The sequence below is a fragment of the Odontomachus brunneus genome, unplaced genomic scaffold (genome assembly GCF_010583005.1).
Source record: "Odontomachus brunneus isolate Ranch 3 - 2012 unplaced genomic scaffold, Obru_v1 Obru_scaffold_031, whole genome shotgun sequence".
Lineage (NCBI taxonomy): Eukaryota > Metazoa > Arthropoda > Insecta > Hymenoptera > Formicidae > Odontomachus > Odontomachus brunneus.
This window is the reverse complement of record NW_022639481.1, coordinates 1,644,621-1,665,238: the sequence shown is the minus strand read 5'-3', so window position 1 is coordinate 1,665,238 and position 20,618 is coordinate 1,644,621. Positions and strand designations below refer to the sequence as shown.

Sequence of the window (20,618 nt, the reverse complement as noted above, 5' to 3'; positions counted from 1 at the left end):
CCCTCCTCCCGCCTCTCCTCCCGACAACGGAATATATATATGTCGTACAACAGTATATACGTCCATACAAAATTAGCGACGTCGATCTCTGGCGAAAAAGGAATTGCAATACAGTCCGCTACTAAAATACCATAGAAACCTGTACTCCTTAAAGGATTAAATAAATACACTATGTACACGCGCGTACGCCGCGATTCTCGGCAGCACACGCGTATACCATATATACTCTTTTTCTTCATTTGCTTCTCTTCTCTTCTCTCCTCTCCTCGATAACAGCCATGATCCCTCATCGTGGGAGAGTATGGCTCGACTAGAACGTTTGTTACTTTTTTTTCTTTCTTCCTTTCTTTCTTTTGAATTGTATTATTTTAAGGCAAACTCACTTTTTCCTCGCACATGTCTTTCCCTCCACCCTTCTTCTTTCTTTCCTTCTTCGTCTTACTCTTTCTCCCGATTGATTTTCTTCCTTCTCTTCGTTGGGGGACGCACTCGCAACAAGCACACTCGCGCTCTCAGGTACCTATACACGCATACACACGCACACGCACACGCATACACATATCCACGCATTGAATACGTCACGCGATCACGTTCGTTGTTAATTGTCTCAGGTCGGGGGTGAACTTATGTGAGTTCCCGGCACAGTCAGAGTTCGTTCTTTCGCGAAATCGTGCCATTTTCCCGATTTCGCTTCTTTGTGTCCTGAAATCAAAATCGGGACCTGTTTAACGGGAGATTCGAGCTGTTCGATGGAAGGAATACGTAAAAAAGTTAAGCTACACCGTTTGGTGTAATTACGGGAGCGAGGCGGAAAGAGAGGGAAAATGCTGTGAGTTAAGTTAGATTAGATCAAGTTCCTAAGAAGAGAAGGTTTAATAAGTTAGGAAGTCAGGCGAAGTAGAGGGCGCGTAACGGGATCAGCTTAACAAGGTGGGAAGAACGTAATGAATTCAATTGTTAGATCAAAGTGACGCAAGGAATTAAAGTAGAACGTTAGATGGAAACGATATAACGAGTTGAGGCTGTTCAGGCAACGAGGTTGTTCAACAAAACAACGAAATTGAGGCGAGATCTTGTTTCTAAGAAGACCACCCAACGTGCCAGTGACGAGCACACAGACGAGGTGAAATAGCGTTTGAAATTTCACGCGAATATTTTCGATACAAGGGACAAAGCATTTCTCGTATTCTCCGCTCCGAACGAAATCACTGCGAAGAATGCCGTGTAAAATAGCAATGTAAGTAAGCGTAAACATCTTCGTGACTTGCGTAACGTTCGTGAGTTAGCTCGAATGTAGGTCGAGGGTGATGTCGTGCGAAATTGAACACAAAAAGCTGTCGGCACGGCAGCGATCGTTCGCTATATTTAATCTTGGCTTGCGCTATCTCCGCAATAAGCTCCCGGATATTCGGTCATATTACTCGCGTAATTAACTCACGGGGCTTGCGAGAGCGCAGTAAAGAAGCCGCTGAGAGATAACGCGACGAACAATCGTTACGTGGGCCAAAGGACATCGTCTCGAGGATTTTATCATCGAAGGATATACCAGTATCGAAGGATATGACGTTAGTATTCTTGAAAGTTTGTCCATCTCGGCTATCAATGAAACTGTTGAAATTTATATCAGGCCTAGCCGAACTGTGCGGAATTATTCTTTAAAGTAGATTTTGAGGTAGATAAAAGAAATTGAGAGATAGAGCAAGTAAACATCTCATTAACATAGATGTATGATAAAAATAAATGAGTAAAATAAATCTCTATGGCATTTCCAAGCTCTTTAATATGCATGAAATTATCGTTTACGGCAGGTCTACCAACGACTCGTGGCTGGCTACATTATTTTTTGCACCAAATAATCTTTATACTACTGATTACATTTAGGATTGATTACAATTAGGATGAAAATTAATTAGGATATGTAACCATCAACATTGAAGTAGATTTAAAAAATGGAACGACAGCAAATATCTCATTGGCATAAATTGTGATAAAACAAATAAATGAAATAAATAGCACTTGATTCCTCTTATTTTTTGCTTAGATACGACCCGGAGAAAATTGCGGTTCGTTAAGGTAACTCCCAGAACGACTTGGGCTGGTCTGACCTCATTTATATGAATGAATTCGGCAAATTCGGTGAAACTCATTTCCCGCATAGCTTCCAAGCAAAGTCTACCACTCGAGAGAAGTACAAAGGGGAAGTCGGAGAGAAGCGTAGAAGTACTCACCAGGTAGAAGTTTCGTTGAGCACACGCCTTGGCGGACGCCAGAGCTAAGATACACGCAGTGGATAGGCCGACGTAGTGGCGTCGCACGGGCCTTGATTTAGAAGCCCTGGATCACGCCGTAGGCCTCGAGGGTGGACATGATGAGGTAGAAGAGCCAGAGGGAGAACAGGAACACGGATGTGATGACCTTCGGTATAAAAGGCCCACCCAACTCGCCGCCGATCGACTTCGTCCGCCTCACCAGCAGCACCAGGATCACCAAGCAGGCTTCAGTGCAGAACAGGGTAACGGAGAAGGCCAAGCTGCGCCACAAAAGACGTCATTTGCTTTGTAATTGCGGCAGGACGGCGTGGAAGCGATGCGTTTGCGATTCTTGCCTGTAGGCTTATTCTGTAACTTTCAACGACAGCGTAGTCGTCGTTGCATTCATCGTTGTGCAACTTCATTACCATACACCACACCTGCGCAACAACAACGTAACGCTAACGATATTATCGTTAAAAATTCCAGAACCGATCATTGATCAATACGAGTAACCGAATTGGCATTACCCTATTTTCCTATGGGATCCATGTTGAATTACACGTCTCGAGAGGGTGTATTAATCTGACAACGATATCCTATGTCCATGCATTTAAGAAATTCGCATTCAACGGAGGAGCGTAAAAATCTGCAAGGGGGGGAGGGTTGAGGAGACGTTCTATTCTTTCTATTTTCCCGCGGAACTTCTGGGAACTGCGAACCGGTGATTTCGCCGAGATTTCTCGCCCTCTCTGAAGACGAATGGGAAAACTTCTGTAGCGCGACCGCGGCGCAGATTCATTCCGAGAACCGAGCGTCGGCGGCAACGTCGGAACTTAAACTTTCGTTAAAAATCAATCGCCGGATGCGCACCCACCCGGCCCACCTAGGGCGAAAGCGATCACGGTCGTTATGGTACCATCTGCGCCTACACGATGGACTACAACTCGAGAACACGTTCCGCGTGCAACGTGGACGATCGATCACTCCTCAGGAACTGTCGCTGATTTTTCAAATCATGCTCGGCAAAGTATCTCTAAGCGACGGGGATGCATTCTGTTGTGTAGGGGAGCTTTTATCGCCGGAGGTCCCGGTGGTGAAAAGTTACCCTCGAAAATCGTCATGATCCAGCCGCTTATGTCGGAGGATTCACCCAAATACGTTACGTTCATCTTGGAATATCTCTTATTGTCCGATCACAATGCTACAGCTACAATATCAACGGAATTATAGCAGTCCCATATGGTCCACTAAATCATAGCGGTCCACTAAATGGAAAGCATATGTCATCTATGTGCAACGGTTCGTAGTAGCGAATGTATTGTCCTCGCGAGACTCGTCGCAAGGTGAGACGTTATCGTGATGGAAACAAAAGATCCACGCTGTAGCAACGTTCTTATCAGTGGTGGACAAGAGGATTACCACTGGATAACTGTTGGAATTGAGCAGCCGACAACTTGGCGATCAGACTGAGTCGAAATGATGGGGACCTGACACGATAATCCGATTGATTGCAATGCGAAACATTTTCCGCGCGTGTATTCAATTTCCGGGGAAATGCCGACGGATATGAGGCTAGATACGATGTCCCATCTTGCGAGCGGCAACCCGTCAAAATCCTCGTAAAATGGGATACGATATCAGCGTCGTAGCATGGAAAATTGAGAACGCCGTAAAGCAGAGGTTCTCCAGAGGTGTGTTCCACGCGCGCTGCTGTTTATCGTGAAAAATGCGAGGAATCGCACAGCGCGATCATAAAGATCGAGGAACCCCACGTTTCTCGAGGAGAACAGAGTCCTTGAGGCACCCTCAGAGAATCAATTAAAAGTGGCCTTGACATGCCGGCAAGATTGAATTCCGACGTAAAATGTTCCCGAGACTTCGGAAAACAGCCGGACAATTCGGCGGCTTCCGTGGAAAAGCTCGATCAATAATGAATCGGTTTCGATGATTACACAAACTCTGGCGCGGCGTTTATCGACTCGGCGTCACGCCGGCATCTATCTATTAAGGCGGACAAACAGCTGATTGGGATATTTCCGTCGATACGTCACCGATGGCAATTTCATGTTGCGCGGGAACAAAGGCGGTCGCGTTAGCCACATCGTCGAGAGCAACGCTGGCCAAGTTGCTGTCGCGATGCTTTGACCAAATTTCTTGAGAATAGTTTCACGAAAGTGATCGTAAATGGGGGATGACGGCTGGTTATTGAGGCCACGTCGCCATACTTTACCTGATCTAACGTCGTATCGTTCTACATCACCCTGTACCTTATACGATTGCGCCCTGACGACGACGTTAAGCCAGCTGTGCACCGGAAACGCGCCCGTAAATTGCGCCGCGAGCGATTGAAAACAGTCGCGACTGTTAATTTCGCCAAATACATTCGAGACAGCCAAGTACTTGAAGCAAAAGGCGGCTTTTTTTAATTAAGAAATTACACGTATGTCCCGTCGCAAATTTGTGCTAATTATCTTCAAGGTAGTGTTAACAATATAAAAATTTAAAATATCAATTTTACTATTCGAATATCTGATTAATCGAATATTGTTTAAATATTCAAGTACCAAGTAGTATCTGAGCACCCGTGTACTCAATACTATCTGATACTCGCATTTCTTTGGTATTTTCTCGAGTAGTTATTTTTTCAATTACGCGACTGCTCAAATATCGGATTTATATCATGTACATAGTATCTTCGACAAACAAAATTACTTGATGCGAAAATCAATAAGAAATGGTGAATGAGTATTACGGATATCGCCCGCGACTTTTGGTTTTACTCAGATACTCGATTATTCCAGATGGAACCCGAACACCCAAGTGATTTTCAAGTATCGGATAGTAACCCAGTACATACAGAAAAATATAATTTTACTACTGAGAAAAATGATTATTCACTTTCCTTCTTTTGAGTAAAAAGTTTTATCTTCAACAAAAAATATTTTCTTAATAATATACGCAAAGAAATAATTTAGTAGTAGTTCAGTTAAATTTTAATGAATGATTCGAATTTGACTAATCATTTTGCTGTCATTGCTAAGAATTGTTAACACAAATAAGATATATTCGCTCTCTGTAAGATATAGATTTATTAGCTGCAAAGTAACAAATTTATAACCGTTTAAAGCCGATATCAAATTTATGCTTGAAATTTTCGCCTGCATACTCTGAGAGCAAAAATATCTCAAAAGTAATGAACATTTTATTTGAAAAGTACTAACAGCATATATTCAATTACATACACTAATATGAAATATTTTTCAAGTAAGAAAATATGCATTTTCTTAAAACTTTAAGAAAACTTTAGTTTTTCATGAAAAAACAATTACTTATTCCATTTAAATAAAAGGATTTATAGATTTAAGTAAATATGCTGTTAATATTCACCAAATAAATATTTGCTAATTTTTAGATATTTCTCTTTCAGTATATGTGACGCTCCCGCGCCGGCGCACTAGATTAGGGTGAACGACCGCGTCGCCGCGGCGAGTATATAAGAGAGCGAGACAGCTGTCCTCATCTCAGTGTGAGTCGCGGAGTGGGGGTAGACGGGCCGCCGCGTGTCGCCGCGCAGTGCGCGAAGTAAAGGCCGTGGCACACAGAAAAACTTAAGCCCATTCTACAATTGCATGAACGTGATTGTAAGTGATTGTATGTGATTACGACAACCAATCAGAATAAAGCAATCAGTAAATAAAATATTCGGATTGGTTGACTCTTACGATCACGACTACGCTTTCGCAATTGTAGAATGAGCTTTAAGCAGTAAGACGTAAGCAGTAAGCAAATTGACCAATCACAGTCGTTGATTCTTGGGCCGTAAGAAGAATCAATGACTGTGATTGGTCAATTTGCTTACTGCTTACGTTTTACTGCTTAAGTTTTTCTGTGTGCCACCAGCTTAAAGGCCATCACACACAAAATTCCGTAAGGGCCTCCATACACAAATTTTCGTAGCCGTAACGTAAGATATACCGCAAAAATTGACCAATTACGATCGAGTATTCATCAAAATGGCGACCTTACGATTAGACAATTCTTAACGTCTTACGTTACTGTTATGTCAATTTGTGTGTGAAGGCCCTAAGAACTTAAAACGTAAGTGTAAAGAAATCGACCCCAATCCCTATCGAGCACTCGGTTCTTCGTAACCCCTTCATTATTACGAAGAGCCGAATACTCGGGATTGGTCGATTTCTTTATGCTTATGATTTAAGTTTTTATTTTGTGTGTGATGGGCTCAACTTACGGAAGTGATAACAGCGCATTACTTTCTCTTGTCGCGTCGCGCCTTATCTGCAGTTCGCGAATGATCTAGAACGCGGATCGATACGATCGCGGATAATTCTACTTGTAGACGCGGTAGCGACTTGAAACAAAGATCATTGGAAAGGAAAAATTACCGCGTTTCCGTTGTACGTGAAATTGTCCTCGTGTGGAACAAGGATCAAACAACGTAAATGTAAGTACGAAATATATCGGTTTCTTGTGTTTGTGTTAATATACACATTAATTGTTAATCTATATTAAAAACTAATGGGAAGTTTTGGTTTCAATTTATAACTCGAAGCGTCAGTTTTGTGTTTTTTACGAGTATAAAATGTAATTTAAAGAGAAGGCGAAATTATAATAATTGGAAGTTTCTACCTACCAGCAAATATTTTTTACCGTAGTATCCAAGTTCAAATAGTTAATAAATTTAGCTTCAGTAACAACATTAACTGTTCTTATTTCGATAACACAGCTTAGCTGCCACAGCTATATTTCAGTTCGGGCGTAGCCCTTTTTTGCATATAATCTTCAAATATACTCATTACAAATTAAAAAAAAACTTATTATCATATAATCAAAAGACTAATTTATTCTCCTTATAAGAACATTATAGGATTTTATAAAAGACAAAGTTGACTCGACTCTACATAATAAGTAAACCGAATCTTTTTAACTTAATATTCTTCATCGAAATATTAAAGTTATTAGGATTTAGAGTGTATTTTGAATAAATTTGATACTTATAGTAGAAAAACCTATGATAAATTCGAGGACATATAAACTTATAAAATATTATTGAAACAAGTAACATTTTCTTGAATGCAATATTTTTCTATTTGCAGTACTAGATAAAGTACCGTTTGAGTACGAGTTTACAGTGACAGTACTAGCAAGAAGCGCTCTTATGTTGATCGATCGATGTATGATACGTATATGTATACACGGAGAAAAATAATTTTGCTCTTTTAGCAAAATCGTCGTTGCTACTGCATATTCATGACATCAAAAAATTTGTTGACATAACTAATTTTACAAATTATTCGTTATCAGAGCAGAAGTAATTTCGTTGTCAAGATAGAAAAAAATTTGTTGAGTGTATTTGTCCTAAGAATCACGTTAATTTACTATTGATGCAAAATAATGTATCCTTAGCAAATTTATTTGCTATTGGAGCAAAACTGCAACTGCTTATATAAATCCATCATGGTTCTTATAGCAAAATAATTTGTAGATTCAGCAAATTATATCCAGCAAATAGTGATTAGTACTCTTAGCAAATTATTTTGCTGTCCATATAATAACGAAAAGATTTTGCTAGATCAGAAAATTTGTTGGGACAGCAAATTATTTTTCTCCGTGTAGGAATAATCGTTTGAGGATTGCAATTATAATAATTTTTATAGAAAAAAAGCAGTCATAAATTTTCTCATTTTTTTTCATACTCACTTGCCGGGTTCGACGAAAAACGTCTGGTTATTGCAGGCATGGTAAATAGCGGCGATACTCCACGCAACGCCGATCCCGAGGAAGACGTTCACCGCGTTACTGCCGGTCACATTGCCTACACTCGCGTCAGCGTACTTGTCTTGACAGGCGGCTACTTTGCTGGCAAACGTGTCTGAAATGAAGCGCGCACATGGTGAGTCACTTTACTACCGTTATATTCGCCAAGTGTCTCTCACGTCTCGTAAGAAATTACAGCTTTGAAATTCGAATACGCGCGAGATCACCTCGTCATTTATTCAGCTCTTTAAATGATTGAATTAAAAGTCCAGCTCGAAAAGGGCTAACGGGAGATTCGATTACACATAGACCGGCCAGAGGGGCTATTAACTTTGATCCGTATATCCAATATCCCTTTTTATTGCGTCCCGTGTATAGCGTGTAGCGTTTCATTCGCAATGTTGCGTGAGATAAAACTCGCGCTTCATACTGCCGGGCCGCGGTTTATGCATACCGGCGAGAATCGGAGAAAGAGAGATCGCCGAGTGCGCTAAAGCCGTTGCTGCAGCGCGATTTGCGGCGGGTGTCTTGGCATTGCTCTCTCGGACACGCAGTTTGTACCAGTTTGCAGTTTATGGCAAAGCGAGTTCGGCCACGAGCGATGTCGGGCAGCAAGGTGAGCGCGCACGGTATCGTCGTCGTCGTCGTGATATAAAGCTGGGTAAGAAAATTTCGCACTGCCGAGCTGCGGGGAAGTCCGTGGTACGTGATGTAATAACGTGCGGCAAAACGTGCGGTCGGAATTCAAATCGCGTGCGGTAAACGCGACGGTTTTCCGGAATTACGTTTCAGGACAGATGTGGCTGAAAATGACCGAAAATTTCCTCCTATGGAAAACCATCTATCGCTCGGCGAGAGCACAGCGAGCTTTCGTCGATTGATCTGATTTTTCAAGAGGCGCGATTTTTATACGAGGAATAAGTTTGATTGAAATAACATGGCAATTAACGGACCAAACGCTTTTTGAATAAGGGAAACAGAATTCCTGATTCTTAGAATTTGAATTCGGTTTATAAGAAGCAGAAATATTCTGTTTCTTTCAATCTTCAAAACTTCCTTCAAAACGCGTTTATTTCGTTCATCATGTGGTTATTACGTTAATCCTGACCCATTTTATCAATCGACATCGCGAAAAAGAGAAATGAATTGTTTTTGGTAGGCATAAAGAGATAAGTGAAAGTGATATTTTTTCCTTGAAGATTTCTATCTCGCGAATAAAAATGTAAATGCGAATGTTTCCAACAGGGCCTTGAATTCAACTTTGCTTTTACTTTGTTGTTCGTTTTTCTCCGTATGTAAATTACTACGAAAAACGGCAATGTTAAGCTTTCATTTTAGTAATGAGTATAGCAGCATTGTTACATTAGACCGTACCGCATTGAGTACCATCCTCTGCAATTCTATCGTATGCAATTTTGGCACATCCTATACGAGTTTAAGAATCGACGTGCTTTTTTTGCTGGCGATATGTAGAGGAAGGTCGCCAAACCGATCTCGTCGAGCGGTACTTTGGGAGATCTGAGGTACCCTCCGGCATAAATATTGATGAGCTTCTGGAGAAGAAAGTTTCTTGCGGAGTTTCTGGGGGAGAAGGAACACGGAGCAATGAAGGGGAGTGCAGAAGTGACTTAAGCAATCCGGCTAGGAAGCCGTGCATCGTGCAAATTTCGTCGATATCCGCGCGTATTCCTATTGCGGTCTATGAGGCCGTGAGATATTGGCGAAATATTATTTTAGCGCACAAACAAGAAATATGCGATATGCCAAAGACGCTCGTCGCTGAGATCGCGCGCGAAACATGCGTATCGAGGATCGAAAGTCGAGAAAGAGAAGGAGCCTCAATTATCTTTCCGAGGTATTCTGCAGGGAGGAGCGTCACGAGCGCGAAAATAATATTCCGAGTGGAAACTGAAAGCGCGAAATTCCCTGCAAAATTGATTTCCACCGAATCTCTCTGTAAACCCCATCTTCTTCGAAGTAGGGAGAGAAAACGTGCTTTATCCACGCTCTGCGTATAACAGAGTAAAAGCGAAGTTGAACTCAAGGTCGGCTCTCGTTGGAACGTTCGCGTTTATATTTTTATTCGCGAGATAGAAATCTGCGGGGAGACAGCACCAGGAAGCTTTTAGCTTTTATTCTTATTTTAAACAAGAAAAAATTCACTTCTGCCGCTTTTCCGCGATGTCAATTTATTATGTCGTTATGAGCTGTTGCTTACTGCTGTTATTTTGGGAGATGTGTATTTGCACAATTTGCATTTTTATTCGCAAGATGGAAATCTGCGAATCCTGTCTATTAAAAAAAGAAAAAAAAATTTGCCCCTTTTCCACAATTAGCTAATTATCTCATTACGAGTCGTCGTTTACTGCTATCATCGCGGTGGATTTTCGTGATTGAAATGTCAGAGAAGGTTATAAATGTCATGAAATAACGTATAATATTAATATTACGATATAGAGAACGTGAAAGAAAGAAATAACTATCACAACGGTATTTCCAAGAGTGTCGCGCCGACTGAAGGATACGCGACGCCAGGAATAATAACAAATACAGGTACACCAGTACGCAAAAACAAATCAGTCTTTGACGCGACGTAGACGGATCAGGAGGTGTTACGCGTGTTTACCGATTGTTTCGAGTGGTTTGGAGCTTGTGCGATATATAACACGTGTGAGATCATCGTACTGGGATCATTTCTGGGGTAATGGCGACATTCTGGGGTCTTAACGATGATTGTCATTTTTTTACTTTCAGTGTAAAAGTTTTTAAATCTATCAAAAGACAAATACACAGTCTCGAGTCTCTGTATATGCGATATACTGACGGATACAATAGGTTAATTAGGATATAACTTGCTTTTTATTCCAGATCCGCCAGAGCTTGCGGGTGGGTGTGGTTCCCGGGGGTGCAGTTTGGGTGGATGCCGCACCGGAGGTTCGGGCTGAGCAGGGTCGACTCGAATGTAGGTTTTCAGACTTCCAACGATCTTGTGTTAAAATTGTCGCGATCGGAAAACCGCTTGCTGGTGTAAAAACCGTTGAGTCGTAACGATCGCAAAAGGCTTAAGGCCAATTCTACATTAGTTGCAAATTACAAAGACACAAAGAAATTGACCAACATCACAGTCAAATTTTCTTCAATTGCAAGGAGAACGATCGACTGTGATCGATCAATTTTCTTGCAGCCTTTCGAACTTGCAACTAATGTAGAACTGGCCTATCACGCTCGCGTCTACGCGCATTATTCTCGTGAATCCATTAACTCTCAGATCTAGTAGGCAAAATTTACAATACATATATTTGTCGTTTCTTCATAAGTTGAGACTTTTGCAAATGAGAATCTCGTTTGTCGACAAACAATGATCGCAAAACTTTCTTTGCTTCAGATCTGTATCAGCCGAGTACGATTGATCCTGCATTCCTGATATCTCGGTGAGTGAGAAAAATAGATACGAAAAGTGAATAACGGTGGGCTATTGTCGGTGGTGGACGTTAATAAAATCTCATTGAAATCAGCGCGGTTTACTTACAAGTAAACCTACCAAAAAGGTATACTCCGACTTCTTTCTAATTTGACACAAATGTAGAAGTACAAAAAATATTTAGATCATATTTTTTCATTTTGGCCCACTTGAGTTTTGCGGGCAGTTTATAGCTTTGTAATGTTCGCACTCCTATCATCAATAAATACAATAAAAATGCATAACAAATAAAATTGAATACAAGATATAGTTAAATAATTTTAACAAAATCGGCATAGCTGAGATACGAACCATTCTAAATTTTTTTAGCCGAGATTCGAACCGAAATATTTTAAATCTGTGCTAAATTAATCAAAAATAGTCCGAATCTCGGCCAAACTGAGAGAAATCCGGCAATTTTATTTAAAATTTTAACAAAATCGGCATAGCTGAGACATGAACCATTCTAAATTTCTTTAGCCGAGATTCCAACTGAAATATTTCAAATCTGTGCTAAATTAGTCAAAAATAGCTTGAATCTCAGCCAAACCGAGAAATTATTTGTATAAATAATTTTTTTTCAACTTTTTACATGTTTTGTTGAAACATTTTATTATTTATACAAATAACTTTACACATTTGACTTAATAATTTTTTTTCAACTTTTTACATGTTTTGTTGAAACATTTTATTATTTATACAAATAACTTTACACATTTGACTTAATAATTTTTTTTCAACTTTTTACATGTTTTGTTGAAACATTTTATTATTTATACAAATAACTTTACACATTTGACTTAATAATTTTTTTTCAACTTTTTACATGTTTTGTTGAAACATTTTATTATTTATACAAATAACTTTACACATTTGACTTAATAATTTTTTTTCAACTTTTTACATGTTTTGTTGAAACATTTTATTATTTATACAAATAACTTTACACATTTGACTTAATAATTTTTTTTCAACTTTTTACATGTTTTGTTGAAACATTTTATTATTTATACAAATAACTTTACACATTTGACTTAATAATTTTTTTTCAACTTTTTACATGTTTTGTTGAAACATTTTATTATTTATACAAATAACTTTGCACATTTGACTTCATATTCATAATCAGCAAACCAAAAACACCTATATTTAAATGTTTAAACAAAATGTGTAAAAAGTTCAAAAAAATTATTTATAGAAATAATTTCTCTGTTTGGTTGAGATTCGAATCATTTTTGACTAATTTAGAAGATTTGAAGTATTTCGGTTGGAATCTCGGCTAAAAAAATTTAAAATGGTTCGTGTCTCAGCTACGTTGATTTTATTAAAATTATTTAACTATATCTTGTATTCAATTTTATTTCTTATGCATTTTTACCGCACTTATTGATGATAGAAGTGAGAAAAGCTATAAACTGCCCGTGAAACTCAAAGTGAAAAAATGCCAAAATGAAAAAATATGACTTAAATATTTTTTATATTTCTATATTTGTGCCAAATTAGAAAGAAATCGGAGTGTAAATTTTGGATAGGTTTACTTGTCAGCTCATAGCTTTTTGCATGTTTGTGTGTATGCTTGTATCGTTCATCAAAAGATACGCGTTTGAAATAATTAAAGGATCTCCTTTCAATATCACCTAACAAAGTATTTTAACTATATTGAATATTTCTTTCTTAAATATATCTACACCTTTCATCTTTTTTTTAATCTCTTGATATTCATTAAATAGATTTTACAGAAACATGTTTTGGCTTTTGTTATATTTAATTTAAGATATTAAATTAATTGACTGTACTTTTCATTCAATGTGATCCCTTAATTGTTTCGAGTTGTGTTTAAAAACAGTGAAACGCATATCAAAATTGCACCACTGCATTAAGATAAAAATACCAATTTCCAGATACGTACCTAATCCTGATTTCATTGTTATTATTTTGGTCTTTAAAAACGAATATTTAAACTTTCAGCATAGAGTATATTTACACACTCAATGTCTGCAGATATATTTTATGTTAAAAGTTTAAATATTTGTATTTAAAGACCAAGAGTGGATTAAGAACATGTCCAAGCATCGGTACTTTTACCTTACTTCGTTCGCGATAAATTCTGCGATTGCGCCGTTGATATCGATTTATCATACATATCATCAGGCTACTTCAGTTGTGATTTTCACTAGATTTACGTATATTTGTCGTTTCTTTCATGAATTGAAACTCTTGCAAATGAGAATCTCCTTTGTTGACAAACAATGATCGCGCTCGAAGCAAAATATTGTTTTTTCTTTCTCTCTCGTCGCGAAAACGTCATGGTTTTCAGTTCACGTTCTTTTAAGGTAAAAGTATCAATTCCCGGACACACGTATCTAATCCTGGACATTCTTATTGTGTTCTGGTTTTTAAATATGAATATTTAAATTTTTAACATGGAAGGTATGTATATATTTGTATACATATTTTATGTGTTGTAAGTTTAAATACTTGTACTTAAAGACCAGAACGAATGGATTAAAGGATTAAGTATCCGGGAATTTTTACCTTACACGCGATTCGCGACCTTCACAGAGGCTCGAGTGCATCAGCGCTCAAGTATTCCTGAAGTACCGAGATCAATCGCGTACTTTTCGTTGAAATCGTCAAGCGCGATTTATATTATTGCGGTCGCGGTGCAGCGCGATGCAATGCGCTGGAACGAAGTGAAGTGACTAAAGAGTGATCGACGAGGAACAATGCCGCCCGCTACGGAACTTGGATGCTGAGAAGGCTTTGGTCGCTGGACAGACGTGGACAGGATGCAGCTGTGGATTTCATCGGTGGACCTGGACAGCTGGACATCACCGGATATCAACGCGAAATGGTGAGTGTACTGTTTGAACGCTTACACTATGTAGTGCATGTTTAAACGTAAACCGCATTGATTTCCGACGAGAAAAAGCATAGACAGTTGTAGACAGTTGTACTGTTATTTAAGATTCTGAGAACATTCATCCCGCGATTCCTCCCGGGTATTTAATCATATACTCGAGTACTTGATGATAGAAATTAAAAAACGATGATATCGTGCACAAAGCGTAATCATACATACAAATATATAATCGAATTTAGAGATAACAAGAGGGTAAGATTCAACATATACTAACTTGCAAAATAACCTCAACGCGCAATATTATTAGGTTCTTCTAATCTTCCTTCTTCTTCCTCCTTATTATGGCCGGAAAGAGCAATGCATCGGCCAGTTATCGGAACCTTCCTCTAAGTTATTGTTGGTTTATCACTTATCGATTATTGAACGACGCGGGAACACGACGTGTCGAACCAGTAAACTCTCACCGTGGTAATAACTTCGCGTCGCGTTCAAATCTAATCCAAACTCATGAACGTCTGACCATCGATAGATTGATAGTATTAACCATTTTTCAACAAAGACCCTGCGTTATACAAAGCCATTTGATTGGCCACCCACGATCTACCTATCTGTTATTTTTTACGACACATGCTATCTTCTCAGATAAAAAGTAGCCAATCAAATAGCTTTGTGCAACACTTAGTAAGAAACCACTACAAGTTGTCGGCCTGTCGCATCCGTATCGAACTACGTATTTCTCATGACTGTGAATTAATACCGAACGTGGATTAATTAGCAGTGATGAGAGACACGTAACTAAAGGCCTTTGCACGTCAGAAAGTCTTAACCGTAACCGTAATTCCGTAAGTTTCCAACACACACAGGTAGAGCAACGCAAGTGAAAATTCGTAACCGTAACTCGTATATGGGCTGTATATGAATTTTCACTTGCGTTACTCTATCTGATTGTATGTGTTGGAAATTTACGGAATTACGATTACGATTAAGCCTTTTGATGTGCAAAGGTCTTAAAAACTAATGTGGCCGATCAGAAATCTGTAATCCGCTACTGGGTGGACAGAGGGCAGCATTGTAGACGCGCGACAACGTCAGTTACGCGGCGTCTTCGATCTTTTTGTTCGAGCAACCGCCACCGATACACCGTTAGACATCGCTTCGCATTTTACACATTTTTTGTCAGTCGCAAGCGAGTATCGCGCGTAAATAAATATCAGGAATGTCGAGAACTGTGATATGCGATCGTCGGGACGTATCGTAAGTACCACAATAGCGAATAATTCTCTCAGTTTTCGGTAATGCAAACTACTGTTTGTCACGTCGTGTCGAGTCGGCAAGTCTGTCACTCTGGTTATTCCCTTCGACTCACTCAATCAGTAATAGAATCGCGCACGATCGTTGGATTTATTAGACGGGAATCGGAAATTCGATAATTATCAGAGCGAAACACGACACCGGGGATATTAGCGATGTCGAATCTCGAGAGGTAACATCGGTCTGTCAGCAAGAGAGAGAGGGACGCTCTATCCCATAGAGCACGTCCTTATCAGAACGCGACACAGTTCGGCGCGCATTTTCGGTATACGTTCAATTGCGCGGCCATCTTGAATTTCGATCTTTTTGCATTGGGCAACCGCCACGGATACATTGTTCGACATCGCTCCGCGTTTAACGCGTCTCTTGTCTGCCGCAAGTGAGTGTCGCGCGTAAATAAGTATCGTGAGTATCGAAAAATGCGATGTGCGATCGTCGAGACGTGTCGTAAGTACCACAGTAGCGAATAATCTTCTCATTTTTCGGTACCTAGAGCGATATTTGTCATGTCCTGTCGAGTCTCTGTCACTCTCATTATTATCTTTGACTCGCTCAGTTAGCAATAGAATCGCATGATCGTTAGATTGGGAGTCGGAAATTCGATGATAATCAGAGAGAAAGAGAAAAATACGCCGAGGATATTCGCGATCTCGGGAGATTAGCGTCAGTCCGTTAGCAAGAGCGAGCGAGAGAGAGAAAGAGAGGGGTGTATAGAGCGCGCCGTCACCAGAGTGCGACAATACGAATTGCACGGGTTTCTTCGATCTTTTTACGTCGCGTAGCCACCATTACACATCGATTGACGTTACTCCGCGTTCTGCAGGTCTTTAGTTTCTGTCGCAAGTAAGTCTCGCGTAGAGAGATGTATCAGAAGGGCCAAAAATAGCGACCGTGCGACCGTCGGCATGTATTGTAAGTACGTTGGTACTAAATGTTCTTCTCGTTTCTTATACATGCAGCTCGTGCTTGCCGCGTCGTGTCCAATGGGCGCTTGTCATTTTCACTATTATCTTTTACTCATTCAATTAGTAATAGAATCGGATTTATTAATCGGGAATTAGAAATTCGACGATAATCAGAGAAAAAAAGAAAAAGACAACGCCAGGGATATTCACAACGTCAAATTTCAGAAGGCAACATCGAGCAGTTAAGACTCATCTATAGCATGCGGAATGAACTTGGCATAAGTTAAAATAACCCAGGTAGCAGACTCACGTCAAAATGACGTCCAAATCTGGTCAGTTCATGACCAAAAATAACTAAGGAATGACCAAAAATGTCGTGAAAATGTCGTCAAAATAACGATCTAATGTCACAGACCCATGACGACATTTTAAGACGACTTAATGACGTTTTAATGACGTCTCTAAATGTCAATAATACGTGATTAAGACGTTGTACAGAAACGTCTTTAAGACGTCACAAAAAAGACATCTTAAAGACGTTATTATTTAGTCACTTGACGTCAATCGACCAGTTATGACCAGTTTTTGATGTTATTTTGATGTGAGTCTGCTATTCGAGAAGAAATAGAAATAACTCAGGTAACAAGGTGACGTCAAAAGACGTCATTTAGACGTCATTAAGATGTCTATGATCTGAGAACTTATTTCGCTGGAGCGCCTATGTTCTATCCTTCTTACATCGGAAATTTCTTTATTTCTTTATTTCGATTATTTATTAAATAAGTGGAATACTTTCAGTGTAAAAAGGCTAGAATATAGGCGTAAGCAAATAAATTATTTTTTACTCCAACTTACGCCAAGCGTATTATAAATAAGCTTTTAGCAAAAAATATACACTTTCATTCCGTGAATATCTTACTACCGATACATATCGATAGATACTAAAAATTTTCGATCAGTCGCAATCGGTTTTAGACTTTAAAAAAAGAAATATCTAAAAAATATTTCTTCAGTGGGTACTAGTAACATATTTAAAAATCTTAATTTTTTATTTAAATAAAATAAACAGTTGTTTTCATGAAAAATTAAAGAGTTTCACGGAAATATATATTTCTTATTTAAAAAATATTTTATATTAGTATAAATAAATATGTATTTATTAGTATCCATGCCAAATAAATACTTTTTTCTTTCACACTGAGAAAAAATTTACTAAATTTCAAAAAACGTTTGTTTGAATAGTACAAATATCTTCTAGTAACTAGAAGATATTTGTATAAATTAAGTAATTATTTTCTAAAATTAAAGAAACAAATTTATATTTAAAACTTCTTTATTTAATTTTAGAAAATAATTACTTAATTTAAACAAATATCTTCGCGCAGTACTATCCAAACATTTTTTTAAATTTAGTAAATTTTTTTTCTCAGTGCACAAGTAAACCAATTCAAAAGTTACATTCCGATTTTTTTCTAATTTGGCACAAATGTAGAAATACAAAAAATATTTAGGTAATATTTTTTTCATTTTGGCCTATTTTGAATTTCACGGGCAGTTTATAGCGTTTTAATGTTCTCACTCTTATCATCAATAAGTGCAACAAAAATGCATAAGAAATAAAATTGAATACAAAATATAGATTAAATAATTTTAACAAAATCGGCATAGCTGAGACACAAACCATTCTAAATTTCTTTAGCTAAGATTCCAACCGAAATATTTCAAACCTGTGCTAAATTAGTTAAAAATGGTTCGAATCTCGGCCAAATCGAGAAATTATTTGTATAAATAATTTTTTTCAACTCAGTGTAGCTACACGTTCTCATGTAGCGCCGCATTCATTGAACGATCTATAGTTCTTGGCGCTTTCGCAACGACAAATGTATCGTATAATATCAAATTTCGCGTGCATTCATGATATTCGGATTCAACATCAAGATCATTGCATCGTCTTTCTGACGACGGGAAAAGTATCATTTTCAATGTATCCATAGTAAAAAATTCGCGGGACTGAGTGTGTAAGATTGCAGAATTTTAATAACTTAATATGTGTCTGTATGAATTGCGTGTTAAAATTATTTTGTCAGTTAATATGCACGCTGTCACTGCCTGCGTGCGAATAACATTTGAATCGAGATATAATCTATATAAACAGATCAGCTGATATCTGAAAAAGGTGTAACGCGCGCTTGTAACGTTAAATTGTTGCAAGCTGTCGCAACTCGGACATTTTCTTACGTTCGTTCTTAGTATCACGCAAAGTAGGATAGACGCGCAGCTACCGTGTATGAAGATTTTATGAACGTATTTAGAGTGATCAATTTCGTGCGAGGGACAACTGCTGTTTTAGATGCAAATTTTGGACGTAACCTATTGACCCAGAAACCCCCGTAATGACGTAGCTGTCGTTACGCTTTTAATAGCTTTTGATAACGCCCGCTCAAATGATTTATTAAACGTCCATGTCGGATTTTGTACGGAAATAGTGAAAGAGATGCGGGCTAGGTCGCAATCGCACAGATATATCGATGTAATTGATTTCGTTTTTCTAAATATACATATGAGGAAACTTTTCGCAACATCGCCGGCCGATAACGTAACAACGAAATTGTCGATTGTGAACAGTTAAAAGGAACGGATACTAAAAATAAAAAAAAAAAAGAAATACGCAACACATCCATTAGAAGCAACAATACAATCTCGAAAAAATTCGCGGGAAAGAACCGCGTAGAAAGAAAATCTTTCTCATTTTGCAAAAGCGTCGTTGTCGTCGCGTTTTCCTCGTACGGGAGAAATGCAATTGTTATCTTGGGATTGTGGTTGATGCGCGATACGAATGAAGATCCCATAAGGGACGCAAAAGCGGGCGCGTACGGAAAGCTGGAAAAAGCGGGATTTTCCGCCCGGCAACTTGAGATTTATCAGGCTCTTTATCCTCGAGATAGCATCTTCAGCATGTTCATGGGCTACTATGTACCCACTTTAAACGGTTCTCGACGTCGATGGGACTTTGCCCGTGGATCAGCCGCGTACTGTAACACGGCAAATCGGAGTTTCTTAATGACTGCCTGACCGAACTTAATCCGAGCTCTCCACGCCGGTACTGCCGGTTGCGATAATCAAAGAAGCAATACGACCGACCAATAAAGATTGTCTATGAATCGCGGAACGTTATTTACTTCCACGTCCTTCGACGTGGTACTACTCCTGCACGCGTTCGTTTGTCTGTTTTTTTTAATTTTTACGACGCCGGCCCTCACTGAAAGTGCCCCACAAAACGGATCAGATCGTGATAACAGATACGAGGAACAATATTGCGAGACAAAGCTGAGGAATGTTATAGACTCTGTAATTTTTCAATGCTTCTTCGCGTTTATGTGCCTGCAGCGCACAATTGAATTCTCTCCTTCTTTCTTGTTCTTTTTTTCGGAAATCCGGTTTTCACGAGACATAACAAAATAACACATCCGGCCGGTTACAACCGATATAAATCACCGTTGACAAATATAACGCGCGAGCAACCGAAATAACCGCCAAAACAAACAACGTATGATGAAGCGCGAATGTCTGCGTCTTAATGATTTGAAAGTAAGGGCTGAGATTCGTCCCGTTGTGCAAAACATGTGGCGCAGGAAATTCCAGAAAGTCATTCAACTTGCTCGCGAGATAAATAACTGTTTTAGAACGACGGAAGCTGCTCGCAACTACTTCCATTAAGGTTTTACGAGTCCCGACATGGCGGCGTTCGCCGTAGTTGGGGAACGTATAGAAGCTTGTTCAACGGGTAAACAACATTACGAAAAAACCTCGATATAACTGCTATTCCGAGGCTCAATAACATCAATTATATAGGACGATAAAGAATATCTCGGCGAAATCATGATTCTCGCGTTTAACCGCAGTTACTTCGTGTAAAATATTTAATAAAAGAATAGTAGAAAATCTCTAAGATTAAAAATCAGTTACGAGGTAAGGTCTGTAAGAGGTCTGCATATTAGACGTTAATGTGACAATATCTATTGAAAAATGAATAAATTGCTTGAACAACTCTT

General features: G+C 38.9%; 1 protein-coding gene across 3 annotated transcripts in view; it reads right to left on the bottom strand.

The window, feature by feature from the left end:
• Window positions 1–15: 15 nt before the first annotated feature.
• LOC116843317 (sodium/calcium exchanger 1) overlaps window positions 16–20,618 on the bottom strand; it is an 88,972-nt gene continuing 68,369 nt past the window's right edge. For 2 of the 3 annotated variants that reach the window (XM_032813664.1, XM_032813665.1), the window contains exons 7-9: window positions 7,971–8,142; window positions 2,229–2,530; window positions 16–702 (exon numbers count right to left, since the gene is read on the bottom strand). In XM_032813664.1, coding sequence (XP_032669555.1) covers window positions 2,326–2,530; window positions 7,971–8,142 — 377 coding nt within the window. In that variant the 3' untranslated portion in view covers window positions 16–702; window positions 2,229–2,325. Of the gene's footprint in view, window positions 703–2,228; window positions 2,625–7,970; window positions 8,143–20,618 lie in introns of those variants that run through there. The other variant, XM_032813666.1, reaches the window with a different exon arrangement.